The sequence below is a fragment of the Morone saxatilis genome, unplaced genomic scaffold, assembly GCF_004916995.1.
Source record: "Morone saxatilis isolate NCDOM2014 unplaced genomic scaffold, NCSU_SB_2.0 Contig3, whole genome shotgun sequence".
NCBI classification, from domain to species: Eukaryota; Metazoa; Chordata; class Actinopteri; family Moronidae; genus Morone; species Morone saxatilis.
In genome coordinates, this window is record NW_023339873.1 from 13830237 (window position 1) to 13850153 (window position 19917).

Consider the following 19917-nt stretch of genomic DNA (forward strand, 5'->3'; position numbering starts at 1 on the left):
TTCTAAACGGGTTTATTAAGCTGTTGCCAACATTAAGTTGCCAAGTTCCCCTTTAAGTAACATTTTATCATCCATGGAGCGAAAACTTTACTCTTTACTGAACAAAGTCTTCACCATTCTGCTGCAACCCTGGTGCATGTTGCCCGTCAGTCTCCTCCATAGCTTCACTCATCAGATCCTGCAACATCTGCTGCTCAGTCTCAGCGAGCAACGGGGTCTGAGATGTAGGCCGGCTGGGAAACTCCACCTGTCCAAAAATACACAAAAACTAAGCATGTATGGCCACTAGAGTTTTAAAATTGTATTGTAAGTATGTAATGGTGGCTCATGTTGGCTTCACTGCTGACCTTGGCTCTTTGTGTGGTACTGCTGTGCTTGGCCTCTGGTTCTACCGGGGGCAGTAAGTCTCCATAGCTGGCTACATACTGGATAAGGTTCATGAGGGCGGCACAGGAGTCTGAACATGTTCTGATGTGAATAACGTCACTGGAACAGCGCAGCTCAAATCTGGGCTCTGACTATCACCCAAGAGAAAGTGAAAAATTATTTCCACATTATTCAATGTTATTTTCAAGAGAAAAATGTTTTATGTCATTTTGAGACTCTCTTACCAACTTTCCATCCACTCCAGGTTTGACAGCTGTAATCCTCAGCTCCAATGTTCCCATGTCTACCACTTGGACATAGTCTGTTACAAAATCCAAAAGCAAACATCAATGCTACATTGAAAAATTTCAAGCGGTTTCTTCAAACTCATTACTGAAGTCAACTTACCACGTGCTAAATTGACAGAGACAGCATTACTCTTGTCGGAGAGGAACAGAGCCGCTTCATCCAAAATGATCCTGTGCACAACATGTTATACTCAGCAAACAAGCTACTTTTTCTGTAATTCAGTTGCAATTACATCTCTTAATTTTGTATCAGAGCTTAACCAGTGGCCCTCTTATACCTGAGTGTTGAGGAGGAGTGGTCTAAAGAGACACTGCTGGAGATGCTGAAAGTCTCTATGACCAGCAGTGACCTGAGTGGCAGGTAAAGGGGTCTGCCAAGAGAAAAACAAATGCTACCATTACTACCTATTACAATTCACACACACAGATAACAAATAACAATAATAAAATAAATAAAATAATCTTTAGTGGGAACTGTTTAGTCTGGAGTCTACTTTACCTGTAGTCTAGAGAGCAGCTCCACAGGTGTAAATGTAGAGTGGTGACAGAAGTAGGAGGGGCGTATCCCAACACAGGCTCATCGGAAACATTCAGAAAGTCAACAATCTGTTGCACATAAATTGACAAAAGGATTTAAAATGTGTGATTTTACTGCATTGTATTTCAGTCGAATGCCCTCTGAACATTTGTGTGAAGTTTTTGTAAGCGGCAACTCCATCTTGGCCTACCTGGTCATACCAGCCCAGGCTGGAGGGGACCACTCTGTGCTGGAGTGTGGCTCCTCTCACTCCAACAGCAACCAGGAATTCCTGCGTAAAAAGGCGCTACAGTGAGCAGAGCACAAAAACCAACCTGACTGATACACTTTACACATGATTGAATGTGGTATTATATTAAATCTGTGTTGAAACAGATGCTACTGCACAGTTGTTGTTTCAGGAATAATTCAATAATTAACATATAATCTTGCCTGGTGTTTCCCAGTATAACAACGTTGACACAGCTGGCAATTATTTGACCACTATGGCATTGGTGTAAGAAAACAATGGTCCTCACTTATAAAACATGGGTGTTTACCATGCCCTTAAATGGCAAGGTCAGGATCTGGGTTGGAGATTAGATCAGGAAAAATCATTCAGTAGGACAATAGCCCCATCTACAGGGCAAATGTGGACATAAAAGGGTCTTTGGAGGTTGAGATACTGTTGTTGTCGATTCTCAACAAATTGATGCTTAAAGAGCCAGTGTGTACGATTTAGTGGAATCTAGTGATGTATTTGCAGATTGCAATCAATTCGCCTCACCCTCCCCTTCCATGTGTGTAGGAGAAACGATCTAGAGCCAGTGTTTGCTTTGTCTGTTCTGGACTACTTTACAAACATGGCGGATCAACATGGCGGCCTCTGTGGAAGCTCCCACTGTAGATAAAAATGTCTCATTCTAAGGTAACAAAAACACCACGATTCACATTTTCAGGTGATTATACACTAATGAAAACCTAAGAATATTATATTCATTATATTCCATTTCTGCCAATTGATCATCCAAAATGTTACACACTGGACCTCTAAGGGAAATACTGAAGCTGTGTATGAGAGAACCATTTTAACATCTATCTTGAACACTAAACCACTGGTATAGGGGTCCCATCAGTGATTCAGTAAACTAACCTTGACATTGCGTTCTGCATTCTGTGATGAGATTTTGACAGCGACAGACACCATGCTGCGGGCCTCCAGACCAATACCCTCTGAGGGTGTTGAGGATCTCTCAGGAGGTGTTTCTGATTGGTAGATGGTTGGCTCTAACCAGTGGGGATGGGTCCTGCATGGTAACTTGATGTCTGAGACAGAGGTGCCTCCATCCACAAGTCCTGAGTAGGTGAGAGCAGAGTGAGAGAACAGAATGACACAACAGTGAAAGAGCGTAAGTGCATAATGACATAACAGCTATGTAGACACAGTATAGCTGTATAGTACATATAATCACCAAATATAATATGTACACAGCAGCAAAAGAGTTATATTATAGTGAATGTGGACAGCTGGTTTACCTTGATGATACATGCAAATATTACTGGTGTGGAAGCAGATGTAGTGTTGGTCTTTATAACCTTCGTACTGTGTCACACTGAACAGCACAGCATTTTTCACCTCCAGCCAGAACTCGCCATGTTTGTTTTTCAGTACCGTTTTGTCCTCCTTCTGGAAAAAAGATGGAAACTTATTCCCACTATCTATAAAAAAAGATATTAGTAATGTCTGAATTAATCTGTGGCGATAGTAAGTAATACCAAAAAGGATGTGAGTTTACCTTAGCATTAGTTTGAAGAGCCACCAGACCATGATTGACACTGAGGATGACCGAGAACAGGCTCTGGGAGGTCTTGCTCTGGGCTTTGGGCTTTTTCTTCTTGCGACATCTGAGGCCCAAGTCAGATGCAGGAGAGTAATAGTGCATTGTCTCCTCCTCTGACCCACTGGTGTCATCTGAAAGCAGAACATAAAGCATGTCAAATAAGTTTAAACATGACTTCACATTAGACATTTTTACTACAATTACAAGTGTCTGACCCAATGCAAATTCATGAGTGATTTTTCTTTTCATCTCACCCTCTGGACCAGTAGAGCGGAACTGGCTGAAGCTGTCCTTGGAGTAAGTGTTGATCAACTGACTGGCGACAGAAAGTCCAACTCCATATGGCATGCTTTCCACCGTCTCCACTGGAGATGGAGCAGTGGGCTCCCACAGCAGCAGATCGTTGTTTATCCTAAAATATTGAGAATATACATTTTATGTATTGACACAGGTAGGTGTTTAGTATCTTAATAGGTATATTATTAAAGGTCCAGTGGGTAAAATTTAGGAGGATCTTTGCCAGAACTGGAATACAGTATGCATAACTAGGTTTTCATTATGTGTATATTCACTTAAAAATAAGAATCGTTGTTTTTGTTACCCTAGAATGAGATTTACAGATGGCATGGGTCCCCTTCTATGGAGTCCGCCATGTTGAACAACCATGTTTTTACTGTAGCCCAGAAAGGACAAACCAAACACTGGCTGTAGCCGTTTTTCGCACATTTCACTGCCACCGTAGTTTCTCCTACATGCTTGTAAGGGGAGGGTGAAGCAAGAGAGTTACAATTTGTAACTACACCGCTAGATACCAATAAGTTCTACACACTGGACCTTTAAAGGAGTCTTCCAAGGATAGGACCACATTTTAGTTGACTTTTAACATATAATCAAATAACAAATGGATTGTTGGTTTTCAGCTACTACAAAACATATTTATACATGTGAAAATGTTTCAGAAGTTGAATGTTGGACTAGCCAACTCAAACTTTAACAAAGGTAATTTTTATGATACATCATTTTTACTGTATTTTTATTGTCATTCAATTATTTTGTATCATATTACAAAATTCTGTACCTGTTGTGTAGTTTTTCATAAAATGCCTTGCTGGGGAGCACTAATTGCACATTGGGGAAACACAACTCAAGAATGAACCGAGAGTTGTTCATGGTTTTTTCCTGGAACTCCGTCATTTCAGCAACATCACCAGGAATGACCATCTGGAATGGAAATACAAAACAAAATCTAAACATGGGCTCCATCTGTTATGTCAAGAGGTTAGGTATACAAAGCAGTCGTGTCTCTGTTTGCATAATGATACATCTGTAATACATTTGAATAGACCAACCAGAGGATACCCTCGCTCCAGAATGCAAATATATGCACCTGCACAAAGTCCACCTGCTTTAGACCGATGCCATCATCAAAACTGTAACAACAATTCTTCAAATAAGCAAATTTAAAAATAAACTTCTTCAAACATAAAGAAATATGTGCGCTATTAACTATTGTAACTATTCAATTTTTATAATATCAAGCATTGTTGTGCATTGATAACTTCTTATTAATGCCCCTGGTCCAAATTAGGTACATTTTGAGATTGACAGGTTTTATAAAGAGAGCAGACTTATATAAATTAATCAGGGGGTATTTTTCCACCTGGATCGTTTCTAAGCCAATATATTTAATAGCTGTTTTAGGCTCCAGTGCACTAAGAAATGTAATACTATATCCAGTAGTTGGCTGAATATTCATATTTTGAATGAATATGGCCCTTTAGCCATTGCCTACCTCTTCATTCTCATACATAACCCTTCGTGATGAAAAGGGTGATGGCTCAGGTTTCCCAAAGTCACACACATCCTTCAGTGAATGGGCAGCTCCTTCCTCCTCTTCTTCTTCTTCAAGGGAACGGTCCTCAGCACCCTCGTCATCTTCAGCCGTTACCCGTTCAAGGATCGAGTGGACTGCAGTTGGGTTCATCTTCAGCACAACCCTGCTCAAAGAGATTTAATATTATTGAGAGAGGCTCCCTGAATGGATGGATCAGTTTAAGGTCGGTTACAGTAGATAAACATACCTCGGCCAATCAAATTTTACACTTTCAGATGTTGTCATGTCTCCATCCATGGTGTGGGACACTCTCAGAAACCGGGCAGCTGGTTGATCAGGCTCCTCCTGAAACTTTCCTGTACAAAGCCAAAATTTTTTTTATCATTTAAAGAGCAATTCCTTTGTTAAAAAAAACATCTTCAGGGGAAAGATTCTTTTTTCTTAAGATCACATACCAATAAGCTCCCTGAAGGTGAGCTCCATTTTGGTTTGGTCAGGACAGCTGCCACCCATGAACTCTGTTTTTACTTCCAGGTCCTCCAGCTCCAGGTAGAGAACTTCCTTCTGCAGGGACTTCTTGAACCAAGGGCCCCTCTCCTGATCTGACCGCAGGTCAGGGATGGGGAAGCGAATTGCAAGGCCCAGTAGTGGGGCATTGACAGTCAGCGATACATGACAGTTGGTGGGAGTGTGGCTGTCATCAAGGAAAACCTCTGTAAAGGCCTTATGCTGTGAAAGAATTAAATTATATATGTTGTAGAAACAGTTTTATCTTTTTTATCTAAGTTTAAGAAAGTGATGATTTACATGATCAGGTGTGACAATACTTTCTTTGTCTACAGTAATCATTATTATTGTGAGATTTGAGATCCTCAAATTTCAAATTGTTGTTGATCTTTAATTAATATTTTTTGGGGTGCCCTTACCAAGCTGACATGTTTATTATAAGATGTGTACAAGTGGGATGCCATCAACTCTGTGGTGGCCAGTTTCTGAGGTTGTAGCAGTGAGTTGAGACGGTCTACGATGCTGATGTCCAGCTCACAGCGCACAGGGCCCAGCTCCACCTGGATCTCAGCTTTCCTGGGAATGGTGCTAAGACGAACCTGGCCGCCCTGCACACAGAACCAAAAGGTTGACTGAGCAGGAGCCCGACAATGATACAGATAATGAATGAGTGTTAAGCGTTAGTGTTGCAGTTTCATGTTGGACTAATAAATGCTGTTACCTGAGGGCCTCTGCGCTCAGCCTGTTTGTAAAGCAGGTGAAGGCAGGTGGTAAGCGACGCATCAGCACTGGCTGCGGTGTCAAATGTCAGGAGCTGAAGTGTGACAGGGAAACTAGTGAGAAACACTCTTAATGTAATGCCAGCTGCACCTTTCAGGCGTACATTCAGTACTTTCAGGTGTACTGAATGTATATGCAGTGTTTAACCTAGAAAGATCAGTGCAGTGCAAAATGTGCTTAGCTCAGGCTTGAATTTCTAACCTCAGTGTACTGAATGCCTCTTTGGGAGCCACCACTGACAGCCTCAGAGGGGAACAGACACTCCAGAAACTCCATCTGGTTAAGGGAGACATCAGTGCTAAAGGTCCGTAGGCTGGATCCCTGACAGTGCTCATAGTTTATCTTCAGGCCCTGGCCCACAAACCTGCAAACATGAGCCCACATCAAACGTTAAACACTAAATCTGTCCTACAATACCCTTTAACACAACAGGATTTAGTGAAAAATAAAAGAGCACCTGAGATGATCATGGGGGCAAGCATGGTTAAACACTGTCCGAGACTGAAGGAAAGCAGCTGGGGCGAGATGGCCCGGGCCCACCGTGCTGAAGAAGTGTGCAGCCATAGGGCCAAGGGGACTGGGAGCAGCATCTGGTGGTGGCAGCGGGTCGATGTGGAGGACTGAGACAGCCAGGCTACTCAGTGTCAACCTTAACACCAGCTCTGGCCGTGACTCATCACCGTGGGTTTTGGATGGATGGGCTGAAATACAACAATGGCAGATATAAATACAGATTTTCACAGTGGTGAAATGATAACCATGTGCAACAGTGAGCCAAATAGTTGACACTGATTTGACTGATTATCTCCCTTCAACCACAGATAATGTAAGCTAAGCTGATGTAATCTTTGCTTGGAATGAAAACCTAAAAACTCCTCATCATGGCCCCAGAGGGACCAGTAAAGTATGGAAAAATATACTAATATCTCATGATACTTACAAATCTGTCTTAGTAATTTTTGAGGGAATTGTGAATCCCGCGACTGGACGGGAGCTTCATTAGTCTGCTTCTCTCTTTGTCGTGGGATATCCATGTACTCATCCCACAGAGCCTACGAACACAGATATACACAGCTATGATGCCAGACAATGTAAGAACAGCAGTTCATTTGGAATAATTTTACCACACAAACTAAAACAGCAACAATGAAAATAGTCATTCATATACCTCCTAACTTTATAGTACAGTATAAAAATCTAATTTTGTGGAACTGTAATTTGCTGAGGATTTAAGATGGATGGAGTAACCAAACCACTCAGAACACTTAAGCTCACCTACATTAAATTTCAATGAGCCTTGATGACTGCAGTCAAAGGGGTGAAAACTTACTGTTGCATTTCCAGAGGGAGATTCTCTGGGGGAGGCAGAATAGTTGCTATTAAGTGACAAATCCAAGTCAACCGTGGGTGGTTCACCCAGAGGAGGAAGGGATGACAAGCTGTGAGACATGTCCATGTCTGCCATGGAGAAGAATACATCATCTACACCACCCCCAGATATGTTCAATTAAAAAAGGAAGGGACAAAGAAAGAACAAATATCATTAGATTGATGCAACAATGAGATCTGATTTCTCAGGAAGGTCACGAGTTAGGGGATGATGATTCAGTCCAACCTCGACTAGACACAGTTCTGGTGGTCTGGCTCTCAAAGAGGTCGGGGTCTGCTCCTGGGACAGCGGTATCCTTCTTCAGACAGCGGTTAAGTTCCATATGCAGCCGATACTCATCCTCCTGCTGCATGGGTCGGCTCTTTCTATCCTTAGCCCATTCCTGTGTGCCTTCACACAAAGAATATGACATACTCTATTTACTCCATTTCTAAATAACTCGTTTGGTGACATTGTTACCCTGTGTGATCAAAGTGTTGTCTATCAGTTATCAACAGACAGGTGCTCACCTCCACCAGAGAACGCTCCAAACAAGTCCAGAAGAAGATGAACTTGCCGTGGGGACAGCAGAATAATAAGTGTATCAATATGTCCAACTACATCCAGCTGAAAAGCAAAGTGTGTTAAAAGCAGTCAGCCCTAATTCACAATATTGAGTAAGTAATTAGGAACTTTATTACTTTTTGTTATTAACAAATGGTTAATTTACCTTTGCTCCAGGCATAGCCAAGTTGTTTTTCAGAGTGAGGGACAACTCTATTTTACCACAGAGGCTCCCGACCTGCACAGGTTCAAAGGGTGCTGTAGAGGATACAGGCTCTGTGAACTGGGGATGAGGCTCACATATTATTTTGGGATTCCAGCTGGGGGAGAGCTTTGGCTCGGTTTCCTGCAAAATAATGAGATATATATTTCTAAAAGGCTTACACATACAACTCATTCATGCTGAATTTTAAAGACTCACTACACCAACCGTAGGAGTGGGGGAAGATTTACAACCAGCACGGGACACATCGGAAAACTCATCCCAAAACACGGTAATGCCTTCCATCTGTAAGTTTTTATGTGCAAATGTGGTTGGCTGATGCACATTAACATTTGAACTCTCCTCGCCTGTTTCATCGCAGTAAACAATCCTGAAACCAACCACAGAACGCAATTAGCTCAACCTACAGTATGAGAGTTAGTGAAAACTAATGCATCACATTTACTACCTATTAGGGATATCTTTTATACAAGCTGCAGCCCTTTTTACAACTATTTTTTTTACGGCTCATTGTAGGATAACGAAAACCAAACAATTCCTATATTCAAGTGATCATACACTAATAAAAACATACCTATGAACATTATATTTAATTTCTGACAATAGATCCTCCTAAATGTTACACACTGGACCTTTAAGAGAGGACATTCATGAAGGATGATGACTAGAACTCAACTAGATTCTGATGTTGAAAATATTAAGATTATTTCAGAATGTCCTTTTGTCCTATTGACTGTCCAAACTTACTTATTGATTCGAATCTCAAGGGCGATTCCAGTTTTAGAATTTTCTGGAATGTGTTCGACTCTGAGAACAGTATCCAAAAATGTCACTTTCACTCTTCTCAGAACTGCAAGATAGAAAATTATAATAAATTACTTGACACAATGCTTTAGGTGGTACAGTTCTTAAAATGTTGTCTAAGACTATTGTACCTGTTTCTATCGTTTCTGCAAACTTCTCTAATCCCTCAAAAGGCTGGAAGCTCTCTCCCATATCGTCGGTGAGTTTCTGGCTCAGACATTCTTTGGCAAGCTGCATGCTGCTCGTCATGAAACTGGACCAGTACATGGGCTCAGTGCCAGATGCTGGAAGAACACCCAGTGGTGAGAGTTATTGACTTTTCAGAAAAAATTAGTTGTCAACTTGTTAATGTGTAACTTGCTTTTTCACCGATGGTTTTGAAGTGGCACATAAAGCAGTCTCTCCTTACCTACTCTTGGTCTTGGTCTAAGAACCATCTCCAGACCCTTGACCTCTAGGGCACAGTTTTCCTGCAGCAGGGCTGCCCATGGGACAGTTAGAGAAATTGTCTGGATGAACCCTGCGATGACCTCAAAAGGGGCATCTGCCGTCTCTAGGAGCTCATTGAGTGACTGAAGAACAGGAAATAATGCTGAAGCTTTTGTCCATTTATGCAGATTCTGTGTATAAAATCAATGCTGAATGGACTGACACAACAGAAACACTACACATACCCATTTATCCAACGGCACTTGTGCAAGTGACCCAGTGCCTTGATAGAGGTCCAAACTGAGCTGATCCAAGCTCAGCTTCTCCTGTAGAAAGTTGCCAAGGTACCGATGCAGGAGGTATCTGCAGGCCCGCTTCTTGATGGACTCCGAAAATGGCCAAGGCATCTTGAACTCAGTAGGTGAACACAGGCAATAAAAGGGATCTTGAGGCTCTGCAACTGGAATGCTATAGCTACTCAAACTAACTATCAAATAATCACTGGTGTTGCAACCGTGTCATCCTGTCGACTTAAAGACATTGAGAAACCGTGAGCTCAAACACCCTTCATATCCCAAGATTAGGGACGCTTTGGAGGATGTGTTGACACTCAAGGATATGTGCGGGAATTGGTCCGACTCCAGTTTGCTGCGCCTATGGAAAGACACACATATGGTGCCCCCTTTGAAATGTGACACTTGGCACAACACGAGACTTGACACAAACAACAAACTCAAATGATGCTGACTGTTTTAAGTAGTTCCTGTGAGGCATTATCATATAAAGAGACATTTGTCCTCACTCTACAGCCAGTGTAAACCAACCAAACGTTCTTGCGAAATAACTATGAGCATGGCACAGACTTGCTAGTCCGCAGCTACCTTTAGCTACTTAAACAGAGCTGTCATCGTAGTCAAGAGACGAGAGCTGAGCTTTGACTCCTGGCTAGACAAAGGCATGTCATTTAGCCTACTAGCCGGCTAGCAAGTGCAAGGCTAGCGCCGTTAGCTAGCCTATGATCCAATCCTATGGGCAGCATTAGCAGCATTAGCATAGCCGGCTAACGTCAGGCTAAGCTTATAGCGGTACATGCTGGCTAGTTTTCCTAGCTGGCAATCCTTAAAAAATCAACATTTGTCAAGTTGTCGAGCCTCACATGTGAGACAGACGAAGACACGGAGCACTGTAACATATCAGAGCCGACAGGCAGCAGTTAGAGACCAGAGCGAGGACACATTAGTGCAGCTCTCCACTTACCTTCTGACTGAGTTGTTTACAAACACTTTCATGACTCCGCACCAACTGAGCCCACACACGCACACGCACACACGCACGCACGCACGCACGCACACAGGGATTAGACAATGTCGTCACAAACATGGCGGACTTGTGTGGTCCACGGGGCAGATGTCGGGTTAAGGTTTTATTTTAACTAGTTGTTTGGAGAAATCAGCAGATAGTGTAGCGCTAAGGGGGCGCGGTGTGCTTCTTTAATGTCCCTTTAGTCTCCGGCTGTCCACTGTTATCTGTCCACCGCTCATTTGACTCATCCTTGTCCACGGAGAGCTCCGAGTGGGCTGGAAGCTTCCACAAGCCGGAACAACACAAACAGCGAGGAGGTGAGAAAAATGAACGCAGTTTGATTAGAAGTTATTGTCCTAACATAGCCGGGACAAACGCGTGAAACGTATAATGCTTTTTCATTTAGTGCAATATTCATGTTTTAGATATAAAGTGGGTGAAATGCGTCAGTTGTTTGGCTACCGTTACCCGGTGGAGTAGGGGGCTTAGTTTTATCAGAGTTTATCCCAAATATGTAGCAAATGTTTGCCATGTTATCCATCTAACTGCGCAACAACACAGCAGTCTATCTAACTACCGGTTTATGAATTAGCTGAATTATAACATTTGCATGGAAGTCACACATTGATACAATACTAACTATGATGTCAGTAAGAATTATTTTGCTTCTCAGGTTCCTCAAGATGTCGCTGTGATGTTTTTAAATTGTAGAAATGAAATATAAGTTACAGGAACGTTATTACATGAGTTGTGGACGGTACTTATACAATACAGCGCTTTCTGTTCCACTACAATTACACGAGAGCTGTAATTAATTGTAATATTACACATTAAAACTGATAATCACCTCAAAATATGATGCATATTGGATACAGTATTTTAAATCAGCTTCATCTCAAACCAACTATTTTAAATTCTATTCAGAATACTTAGAATACTTATTCATCCCTCAAGATACCTCATTTACACACAAAAACCCTCATATGTATGTATATATATATATCTTCCTCCACCACTGAGTGAGGGTGTATATGCCAGTAGGTCAACTATTGTTTAATCTGTACATTTGTTGATTAGCCCAGTATAGCATTAAGGTTTCAGTCTAGAAATCATAAGAAATTACAAATGTCTATTTATATCTCTTACTAATTTAATCTGCCAAATCTATTTGTAAAAATTGTGGGGAAAAGTGGGATTTTGTGGTGGTTCAGTCAATTTGGAGTCAGTCTACTCTTACTGGGACCGACCGGGTTCGATATTCGACTAGAAAATGAACAAACCATAATAATACTTTCTCCTCCCATGAAAATGATGTGTGTGACTGTGTTTTGCCTGTAACAACCACATCGGACAGAGGTCATCGAGGTGGAAAGAAACAGGTTAAGTAAAGCTTGCTGCGTGTTTCACAATCAGCATTTCAATTAAAAGTGGCTCACTGCCCTTTGAGGCCTCCATCCAACAGAATGAACGATGACGAAGCCAAATGTGAAGCAACAGGCTCCAGCTGACATGCAGGAAAAAGTCTCATATAGGAATGCACGACAGAATGCTGCTTGACATGAATGACGCACAACAAGATTCAACTTGTTCAACATATGCAGCGGAGCACAAATAGTGGACACTATAGAAATAGGAACAGGTGTTACTTTGAGTAGTTAATTTTCAATATATATATATATATATATATATGTTTTTTGTTTTTCTCAGCAGAATAATATGCTGTACCACATGACTGATGAACAGTTCCGCAAACTGGAATTCACTTTACCACAGCTGTGCGCTCAGACATCAGCTCTCAATTTTTAAGTTTAAACAAAAAAAAAACTGAGCCAACAAAGCAACGGGAGTCACAAGAGACAACATTAGTCTTCATCTCCGGGAACACAATGGACCTTTTTGGAGATTCAGTGCCCTTATGAATTACCAATCAACCAAATAGAGGCCAACTTTGCATAGCTTTGCATAGAGGATGAAGAAAGTATTTTTCACATCTATGTTGAATTCTGATAATGATTTGGGAAATACCCTTTAATCTGTCTGATACTTGTGTAATGTTGTCTTACTTACAGTATTTAATCAGAAAGTTAATAGAATATTAAAATGTTAAGTTTCTCCAAAATGTAACATTGGTTTAACCTTTGCTCACACAATCAACCTCTGTGTGACAAGGATGTCACGTGTTAAAAATACTCCACTGTGCACTTTAAAAAAAAGAATTCACAGAACAGCCAAATACATCTTTGTTTCAGTTCTGCTTTTTTTCTTGAGAGAATGGGTCTTTTGAAAACATTTTGTGATACATGATCACTGCAGCTGAATCACATGCCTGCTGCTTAAAACATAAAGACAAATACATATTATTTTAAAAGGTTTATGACCAGATATTACAGGTTTAATATAAAAGACATTCCCTTACATACATAATACTTAACACAGGTGTCAGTATACAGTAGCTTGTTGCCGAGTTAACTTCAGGGTTTCTGAAGTGGTCTCAGTTACTGTGGACATGGAGAACTCTATTGTTGTGCCAATCAGCAAGTTTCAGTAGCATCCAGCAACATCTGGGCTTCAGCTGAGTCACTACCGTTGTTGCTTTGTTATAGGGGATGGAGGTAGACTGCCAGCCCGAGGAATCCATCGTCTCCTCATTTGACGAGGACTGCGTTGTGCTTGGTGACGTCAAGGACATGAGAATGGAGGCAGAAGCAGTCGTCAATGACGTACTTTTTGCTGTCGCCGAAATGCACGTGTCTCAAAGTCTGGACAGTGCGTCAGATATGGCCTACATAAACGTGGAAACAAGAGAGGGAAACCGGTATTGTCTGGAGCTCACAGAGGCAGGACTACGGGTAAGACACATTGGTTTCTTGTTTTATTATTTGTGTTTCAGACACCAAACCAGGCTAAGTTTGACAATCTCTCACTCTACCAAACAGGTGGTGGGCTATGCCTTCAATCAAGTGGACGAGGATTTGGGCACCCAGTATCATGAAACAGTTTACTCGCTTCTGGACAAGCTCAGTCCGGGTTACAGAGAAGCCTTTGGGAATGCTTTGCTGCAGCGGCTGGAGAGACTGAAGCAAAACGGACAATAAAAAACCGGACCAAGATGCTGCACACGTTGTTAAAGTGGAATAGAGGTTGATGATGTGGGTGTATGTGGATATGAGCCAATAATAAACTGGTCAAGTCTGGTCAAATATTATAGCCTATTATGTGACGTCCACCTGCCTAGCTACCACTACAATAAGGGGTACTCTGCCATATCAACCTTGCTTTGTTCTGACTTTCATATCATTGGATGACTTCATGTTAGTTACTTAAGTTTAGTGACTGCTATGGTTTGGCTCTGTCGCAACAATCGTGTTGTTGACTTTACTGTGGAAAGATCTTCCAGCTTTTGCATGTTACAAATTTGTAACTGTGCACATTGTTTGAGAATTCTGCACCTTTTGTATTCATCAAAGTGATCTGAGAAAGAAGCAGCAAGTTATGTGAATTATTGATCCAGTTTGCCCCTCTGCCTTCCTTACACTAAAGCTGTGACCTGATAACTGATCAAATATACCCAACTAGTTCTTATTCAGCAGGTGTCTCAGTGATAGAGCCAAAGCTATATTCTTTGTGTAACTCATATATACTGCCTTAACGACTGACTTTTGGTTAGAGTACAAAGTACAAAAAAAAAACATCTCATTACATAGTTTTACTTATTTTGTATTGACAGAGGGTATTCTGTAGAAGTGTCATTTCAAATAGTAAACAATTCAAACTAATTTCAAATTTCTTGTCAAACTAAGCCAGCTCTGCATTCAATACTAATTATCAAGTTTATTGTGTTGTGATTTTCTTTCTCCATACAGCACAGTGCAACTCAAGCTTGCATTTCTAACATTTGCTGTAAAAGTAAAGCCATCTTTGTGGAGGTTTAAATATGTTCTAAATCTTTTTGTTGTGGTCATGTCTTCACAATTTTGGTTAATTTTATCAGAATACATAGCGTTTCTTGGACTTCAGAAGCTGCTTTTAAATGCTGTTGTACATTTGGCCTGGTTATAAGCCTACTTCAGTGTTATGAAACCTACTTTATGAAAACCTGTCCCTTTGCATTCATACTGTTGTTCCTCGCTGCAGGCCTTTGCGCAGACCAATAAATTCTCAGAATTGTGTCAAGTCTTCAGGTTTACTTCATGTTTACCAAGCTACAAATGTCTGACAAGACAAGTACACAAGTCCAAGGTGAAAGGTTTTGAAGCTGATGTTCAGTCATGTTTAGTCCAGTAAGGTTAACTTTCTTTGATACAAGGAAGTTTTCCCCACTGCTGCTCAGCCAGTGACTGCAACATCTAGTGCTGCTTCTGGGGGAAATCAACTAAAGTGTGCCTTAACATGTGTCTGACAAGTACATATGGTAAGTTGAAAATTTCCCAAGGTACTTTTAGCATAAATATTTCTAAAATGAAAATGGTTGACGAGATTATGCAACTTGAGTAAGTTAGATTTTTATTAGAATTTAATTTTCATATTTCAATTCCACTCATCTTACAGTAGTACATGTCAGTAACAAATATTACAAAAGTTTGTAAAGCAATAGGTATAGTACGTGCCTTTCAGACTACACAGCAGCCAGTAAGACAATCCATTTGTTCTGTAGTGGAATGTAGTTCAGGGTCATTCACACAAACATTAACCGCATTATTCCACAACTCTTCAAATTGACTGTTACGAAGATCTTAGCAAACATTTATTTCAGAAGGATTCAAGGTGTGTGCGCGGCAAAGTCTTGCAAAACCACAGAAAGAGACATTCATCTTAAAATCAATTTGATGAAAGAATAAAATGAGAACTTAACTAGAGCCATTTACATTCTTTAGGTTTTTACTCAAAGCTGAATCCCTTTAAAAATACAACACTTGTCAGAGGTACTGTTGCTAGTTTAGCTCACAATTTGAACTGGGAACCTAATGCAGAACAAGTCTTGCTTGTTGTCGTCTCTCAGTTCCCACTCCACGACCAGCTTTATCTAGAAATGCAGAAGAGTGGTTAGTGACCAAGGTGATCTTTGTATCTCTTACATTTAACAAACAACAAAAAAACAACCTCATTTGAGGAAGTGAACTATAGTTACAAGGGGAAAACAAAACCACAGAAACAAAACTACTGATTAAATATTTGGGGACATGCAGCACTTACATTAGTAATTTGGTTACATTTAAAGAAAGTCAAGTAGGTTTGTTACTTACTGCGGGATACTCAGTCTTCACAGGGAGAGCGTTCACATAATGATACTTCTGCTGCTTCTGGATGGGACACTGTATTCCAGACTTGCAGCCGTCTTCTATTGGAATGGGGAAAGGGATGGGAACGCCAGCAATAACGCCGTGAACCACTGCCGTGCTTGTCTGGCTCTCCACAGCTACAACAGATAACATGACGGTGAGATCAGCAGTTTAAAAATCAGATGTTACATTCCCACTGTTCAGAGTGTTTGTGAAAGATAACAGCCCTCCTTACCGCTGCTGAAAGTCACATTGACACTGTAGGACTCCCCTTTGTGTAGCTGGCATGGCTGACTGGCACAAGGGTGAATGTCCACCATGGCCACTTTGCCAGTAGAGGAGCCTGAAGAGAAACATGGGGGGGATAATGTCTTTAAAAAAAATAAAATCATACCATACCTTCATAACACAAATCCCAATACTTCTGTTTATTAAAGTCACTTAAAATGATAAAAATAAACCTTCTAGAATCTGGAATTGACCAAAACATCAATACAACTGGCTGCTAATGAGTCTCTTCTGTGGCTTTCAAGTAAAAAAAAAAAAACAACCCTGATATTGTCTAATCAAAGACAGTGGGTTGCATTATGGGAAATGTAGGATGCAGTATTTTTGGAGATTGACCCAAAACTAGTGACTAATGGTCAGTACATCCTGGACTGCAGCTTCAGCTTTGACTACTTGGTTTTTGTTTTTTCTTTTAGAAGAAATCTCAGTCTAAACCCCCTCAACTTTATACTGCTTATTGACTTATTCTTGAGTGTTATTTCTGATCACTCCAGAAGCTCCTTAGCAAACACTGATAACCCACCAAGAGCAGCACATGGAGTTAATGTAAAGGTGCATTTGTTAAGGACAGGTGATGCGGGAAATAAAAGTGCCATTTAGTGGTGAGATAGTGTAGACCATTAACGTGTAAAAAAAAAAAACCCAAACATTTACAACTTCCTACTCATCAAATTACGGCTTTTTTCTGTTTTATATAACTGAATATTTGGAGATTTATGCGCTATTGTTCAGGCCAAACAAACAATTCATTTGCTTGTTTTGTGAAACTGACGGTGACTTGACATTTTTCTCCACTCCCCTTTGAGATTCAGTTACTGTGTGTTTACCTCTACAAGTCAGCAAAATAAAACGGTGTGTCTGTTTAACATAGAATAGTGAAGCAAGTCTCAGTTTCAAGTGAAACTTACCGCAGTCTATGAATTTCACCGGCTCCGCACAGGTGAATCCCATCAGGCAGAACAAAACGATGAAACCGGTCCGGACGTCCATGATTCGATCTCTGTGTGACCCTAAAAACGAGGAAACATCCATTACGCAGCTGATAATAGAAACTTTATGGGACTATAGTCTGACTTCCGAGCGGTCAGCAGAAACTGTTAAATCATAAGACTTCTTGTTTGTTTGTTTGTTTGTTTCCCCAACGCCCCGAGGATGGCAGTGATTACAAAGTTCAACACAACAAAGAACAACAGCCTTCGACTGCCTCGTACTATGGTAAACAACACAAACACAGGTAGTCTTGTAGAAGTAGGAAAACCTCTAAATGAACATACCGTACTGTATCTTCCGTCAAGCCCCGAAGTGAGTGAGACTACTGCTGGCACCTTTTTATTTCCTTGTATCACGAGATCGACGTTAACGCCCATTTATAAGCACAATTTAGGGGGGTTTTTTTGCCCGAAATTTTGCCTTCCAGCAAATCCCGCCCTGAGTGTAAAAAACCTTGCCTCCTGCGCTGTAATTGGCAGATCAAAACCTCATCAGAAAACAAACCCTGGTCATCTGTGAGTTAAACCTCAATGTAAACATTTGATTGGTGGATGTTATTGGAAGCGGAACACACAAAAAAAAAATATCGTGAACCTGACAGGCAAAACCAAGGTATTAAACTCCTCTTTACATCCAGGGCAACGTAGAACTCCATCAAGATTGACAGGTAAACGGACGAATCAAACGGCCGTATTCTACCAACCTGGTATGCGTATTTGACGACCGTTTTAGCCAATCAGGGTGCGTTCTGTCTCTCGTCGACGTTCGGGGGGCGGGACCTACTAACATTTGTTTTGAAAGATGTCATTGGTGAGAGGAGCGATGATAACTGCGTCCAAGTCCAAAGTATTGAGCCTTGCCAGGTAATTTTAATTCGCTGTGTATCATTTGAGATCTCCCCGATACAAACCGTCACCTGTAAACAATCTCTAGTGGAAAAAAACTAGCTGTGCGTTGAGTTTGTTCGCCGGGAAGCTAGTTAGTTAGCAACCTAGCCGTCAACGCCACCGTTAGGTAACGTTAACGTGACGTTAGCGAGCAGCAGGGGCAGTAAAAGTCCACTTTCACACAGATCGGATCTTAACATAACGTCAATGTTTTGCAGGGCATCTACTGTTCTGAATAACATCAGTGTGAGCCAGCAGTTACACCGGGTTCCTCATATCCCTCTACCCCGGTACACAGCGGGGCTTCGGGGCTTCAGCAGCGCCACAGCCCGGGAGGAGGCAGCGGTGTCAGGTCCGTCTGAAGATAAAGTGTACCTCACGGAGTCATGCGTGAAGGTCAGCAGCGGTTTAAGCATTTTTTGGAAAGCCATACACACGAAGCTGCTTTACCTTTGTGTCTATATTCTTGGTATGGTGTTGATATTTGTGTAAAACCTGCAAACGTGTCGTAAAGTCCCTCATGTGAGCCAGTGTTGACAGTGGAGCAGCTGCATTATCATCATGTCATGTTCAAGCTCAACCCATGCTTTGCACCCTCATTCACAATGCTCATGTCCCCCTTTTAATCCAGAGACTAGGGGAAATCATGGAGAAGGGCGAGTACCTCAGAATACATGTGGAAGGAGGAGGCTGCTCCGGGTTCCAGTACAAGTTTTCTGTTGTTGGAAACAAGACTGAAGAAGACAGGTAAGCTGCCAATAAGTTATTGTTTTACACTGGCCTCACTGTTTTTTCTGATGTCTATTAATCTAATCTAATCTAATCCACTCTGCTTTTAGAGTGTTTGAGCAGGGAGGAGTGGGCATCATCGTGGATCAGGACAGCCTGGAGTTTGTGAAAGGAGCCACTGTGGACTTCACCCAGGAGCTGATCCGCTCCACCTTCCTAGTGTTGAAGAATCCCCAAGCCGATCATGGCTGCTCCTGTGGCAGCTCCTTCTCTGTCAAACTATGAGCCCCTCTGTGTCAGTATTAGTTATTACCCTGATTTACCAGTTTATTAGAATATAAGAATACAATCTTAATACATAAAATAACGATTACCATAAAATCTCTGACCAAAAAATATATTATAAGCTTCACAAAGATATAATTAATTGCAGGGTTGTTATATGCTTTGACGGTGTACCTAATGAACTGGTAACTCAGGGTATTATATTGTATTGGACACCAATATTTCACTAATAACACAGCTAGTGACACAGTGACAATGTTAGATAATCTTTTCCCCTGAGAAATGTGTTGTTGTTTTTTTAGGTGTCAAACTACTTAAACAGAAAGGAAAGGTATCAATTAATCATTGCATTATTTTGCATATAGTGAGTCAGGAAAGCTCATTGACAGCTGAGTTCATCAACTGTAATTTGACATTAATTCAAACAAAGCAAAGGTGTGCAGTGCTTAGATTTACCTTTGTGTGTAAAATATGTAAATAGACTATATCTATGAAGAGCTAAGCTTTATTATATTTGTGTAATCTGAAATAAAATGGAGTGAATTTCAGATGTTTATTTCTTCAGTCATTTCAATGTATTGTATGCAAATTAGTGTTGTGATGCAAGTGAGGTTG

At 41.1% G+C, this 19917-nt stretch overlaps 4 protein-coding genes across 6 annotated transcripts in view; 2 read left to right on the forward strand and 2 right to left on the reverse strand.

Annotated features, from left to right (window-relative positions):
* Positions 1-10901, reverse strand: part of LOC118336690 (autophagy-related protein 2 homolog B-like) — a 15224-nt gene extending 4323 nt beyond the window's left edge. Inside the window, exons 1-30 of one of the 3 annotated variants that reach the window (XM_035673360.1) lie at positions 10800-10901; positions 9788-10196; positions 9523-9685; positions 9245-9397; positions 9057-9159; positions 8517-8679; positions 8253-8432; positions 8053-8149; positions 7769-7933; positions 7484-7635; positions 7094-7205; positions 6611-6854; positions 6355-6517; positions 6095-6187; positions 5793-5981; positions 5322-5595; positions 5114-5222; positions 4825-5029; positions 4111-4253; positions 3287-3444; positions 2988-3163; positions 2728-2878; positions 2345-2547; positions 1403-1483; positions 1174-1280; positions 953-1045; positions 775-845; positions 612-688; positions 348-518; positions 115-247 (exon numbers count right to left, since the gene is read on the reverse strand). In XM_035673360.1, the coding sequence (XP_035529253.1) occupies positions 115-247; positions 348-518; positions 612-688; positions 775-845; positions 953-1045; positions 1174-1280; positions 1403-1483; positions 2345-2547; positions 2728-2878; positions 2988-3163; positions 3287-3444; positions 4111-4253; positions 4825-5029; positions 5114-5222; positions 5322-5595; positions 5793-5981; positions 6095-6187; positions 6355-6517; positions 6611-6854; positions 7094-7205; positions 7484-7635; positions 7769-7933; positions 8053-8149; positions 8253-8432; positions 8517-8679; positions 9057-9159; positions 9245-9397; positions 9523-9685; positions 9788-9949 (4291 nt within the window). In that variant the 5' untranslated portion in view covers positions 9950-10196; positions 10800-10901. The other 2 variants (XM_035673361.1, XM_035673364.1) reach the window with 2 other exon arrangements.
* Positions 10902-10920: 19 nt separating this feature from the next.
* On the forward strand, positions 10921-15013 carry gskip (gsk3b interacting protein). Its single transcript, XM_035673365.1, has 3 exons — positions 10921-11161; positions 13448-13693; positions 13781-15013. The coding sequence occupies exons 2-3, from the start codon at positions 13451-13453 to the stop codon at positions 13937-13939; spliced, it is 402 nt and encodes a 133-aa protein (XP_035529258.1). The 5' UTR covers positions 10921-11161; positions 13448-13450; the 3' UTR covers positions 13940-15013.
* A 320-nt stretch (positions 15014-15333) lies between these two features.
* Positions 15334-17793, reverse strand: LOC118337603 (NPC intracellular cholesterol transporter 2-like). The gene is made up of 5 exons (XM_035674708.1): positions 17686-17793; positions 17320-17421; positions 16359-16466; positions 16088-16260; positions 15334-15867 (listed from the first exon to the last, which is right to left on the reverse strand). The coding sequence occupies exons 2-5, from the start codon at positions 17399-17401 to the stop codon at positions 15781-15783; spliced, it is 450 nt and encodes a 149-aa protein (XP_035530601.1). The 5' UTR covers positions 17402-17421; positions 17686-17793; the 3' UTR covers positions 15334-15780.
* A 360-nt stretch (positions 17794-18153) lies between these two features.
* isca2 (iron-sulfur cluster assembly 2) lies at positions 18154-19850 on the forward strand. Its single transcript, XM_035674228.1, has 4 exons — positions 18154-18264; positions 18507-18684; positions 18920-19035; positions 19128-19850. The coding sequence occupies exons 1-4, from the start codon at positions 18203-18205 to the stop codon at positions 19300-19302; spliced, it is 531 nt and encodes a 176-aa protein (XP_035530121.1). The 5' UTR covers positions 18154-18202; the 3' UTR covers positions 19303-19850.
* Positions 19851-19917: the final 67 nt, after the last annotated feature.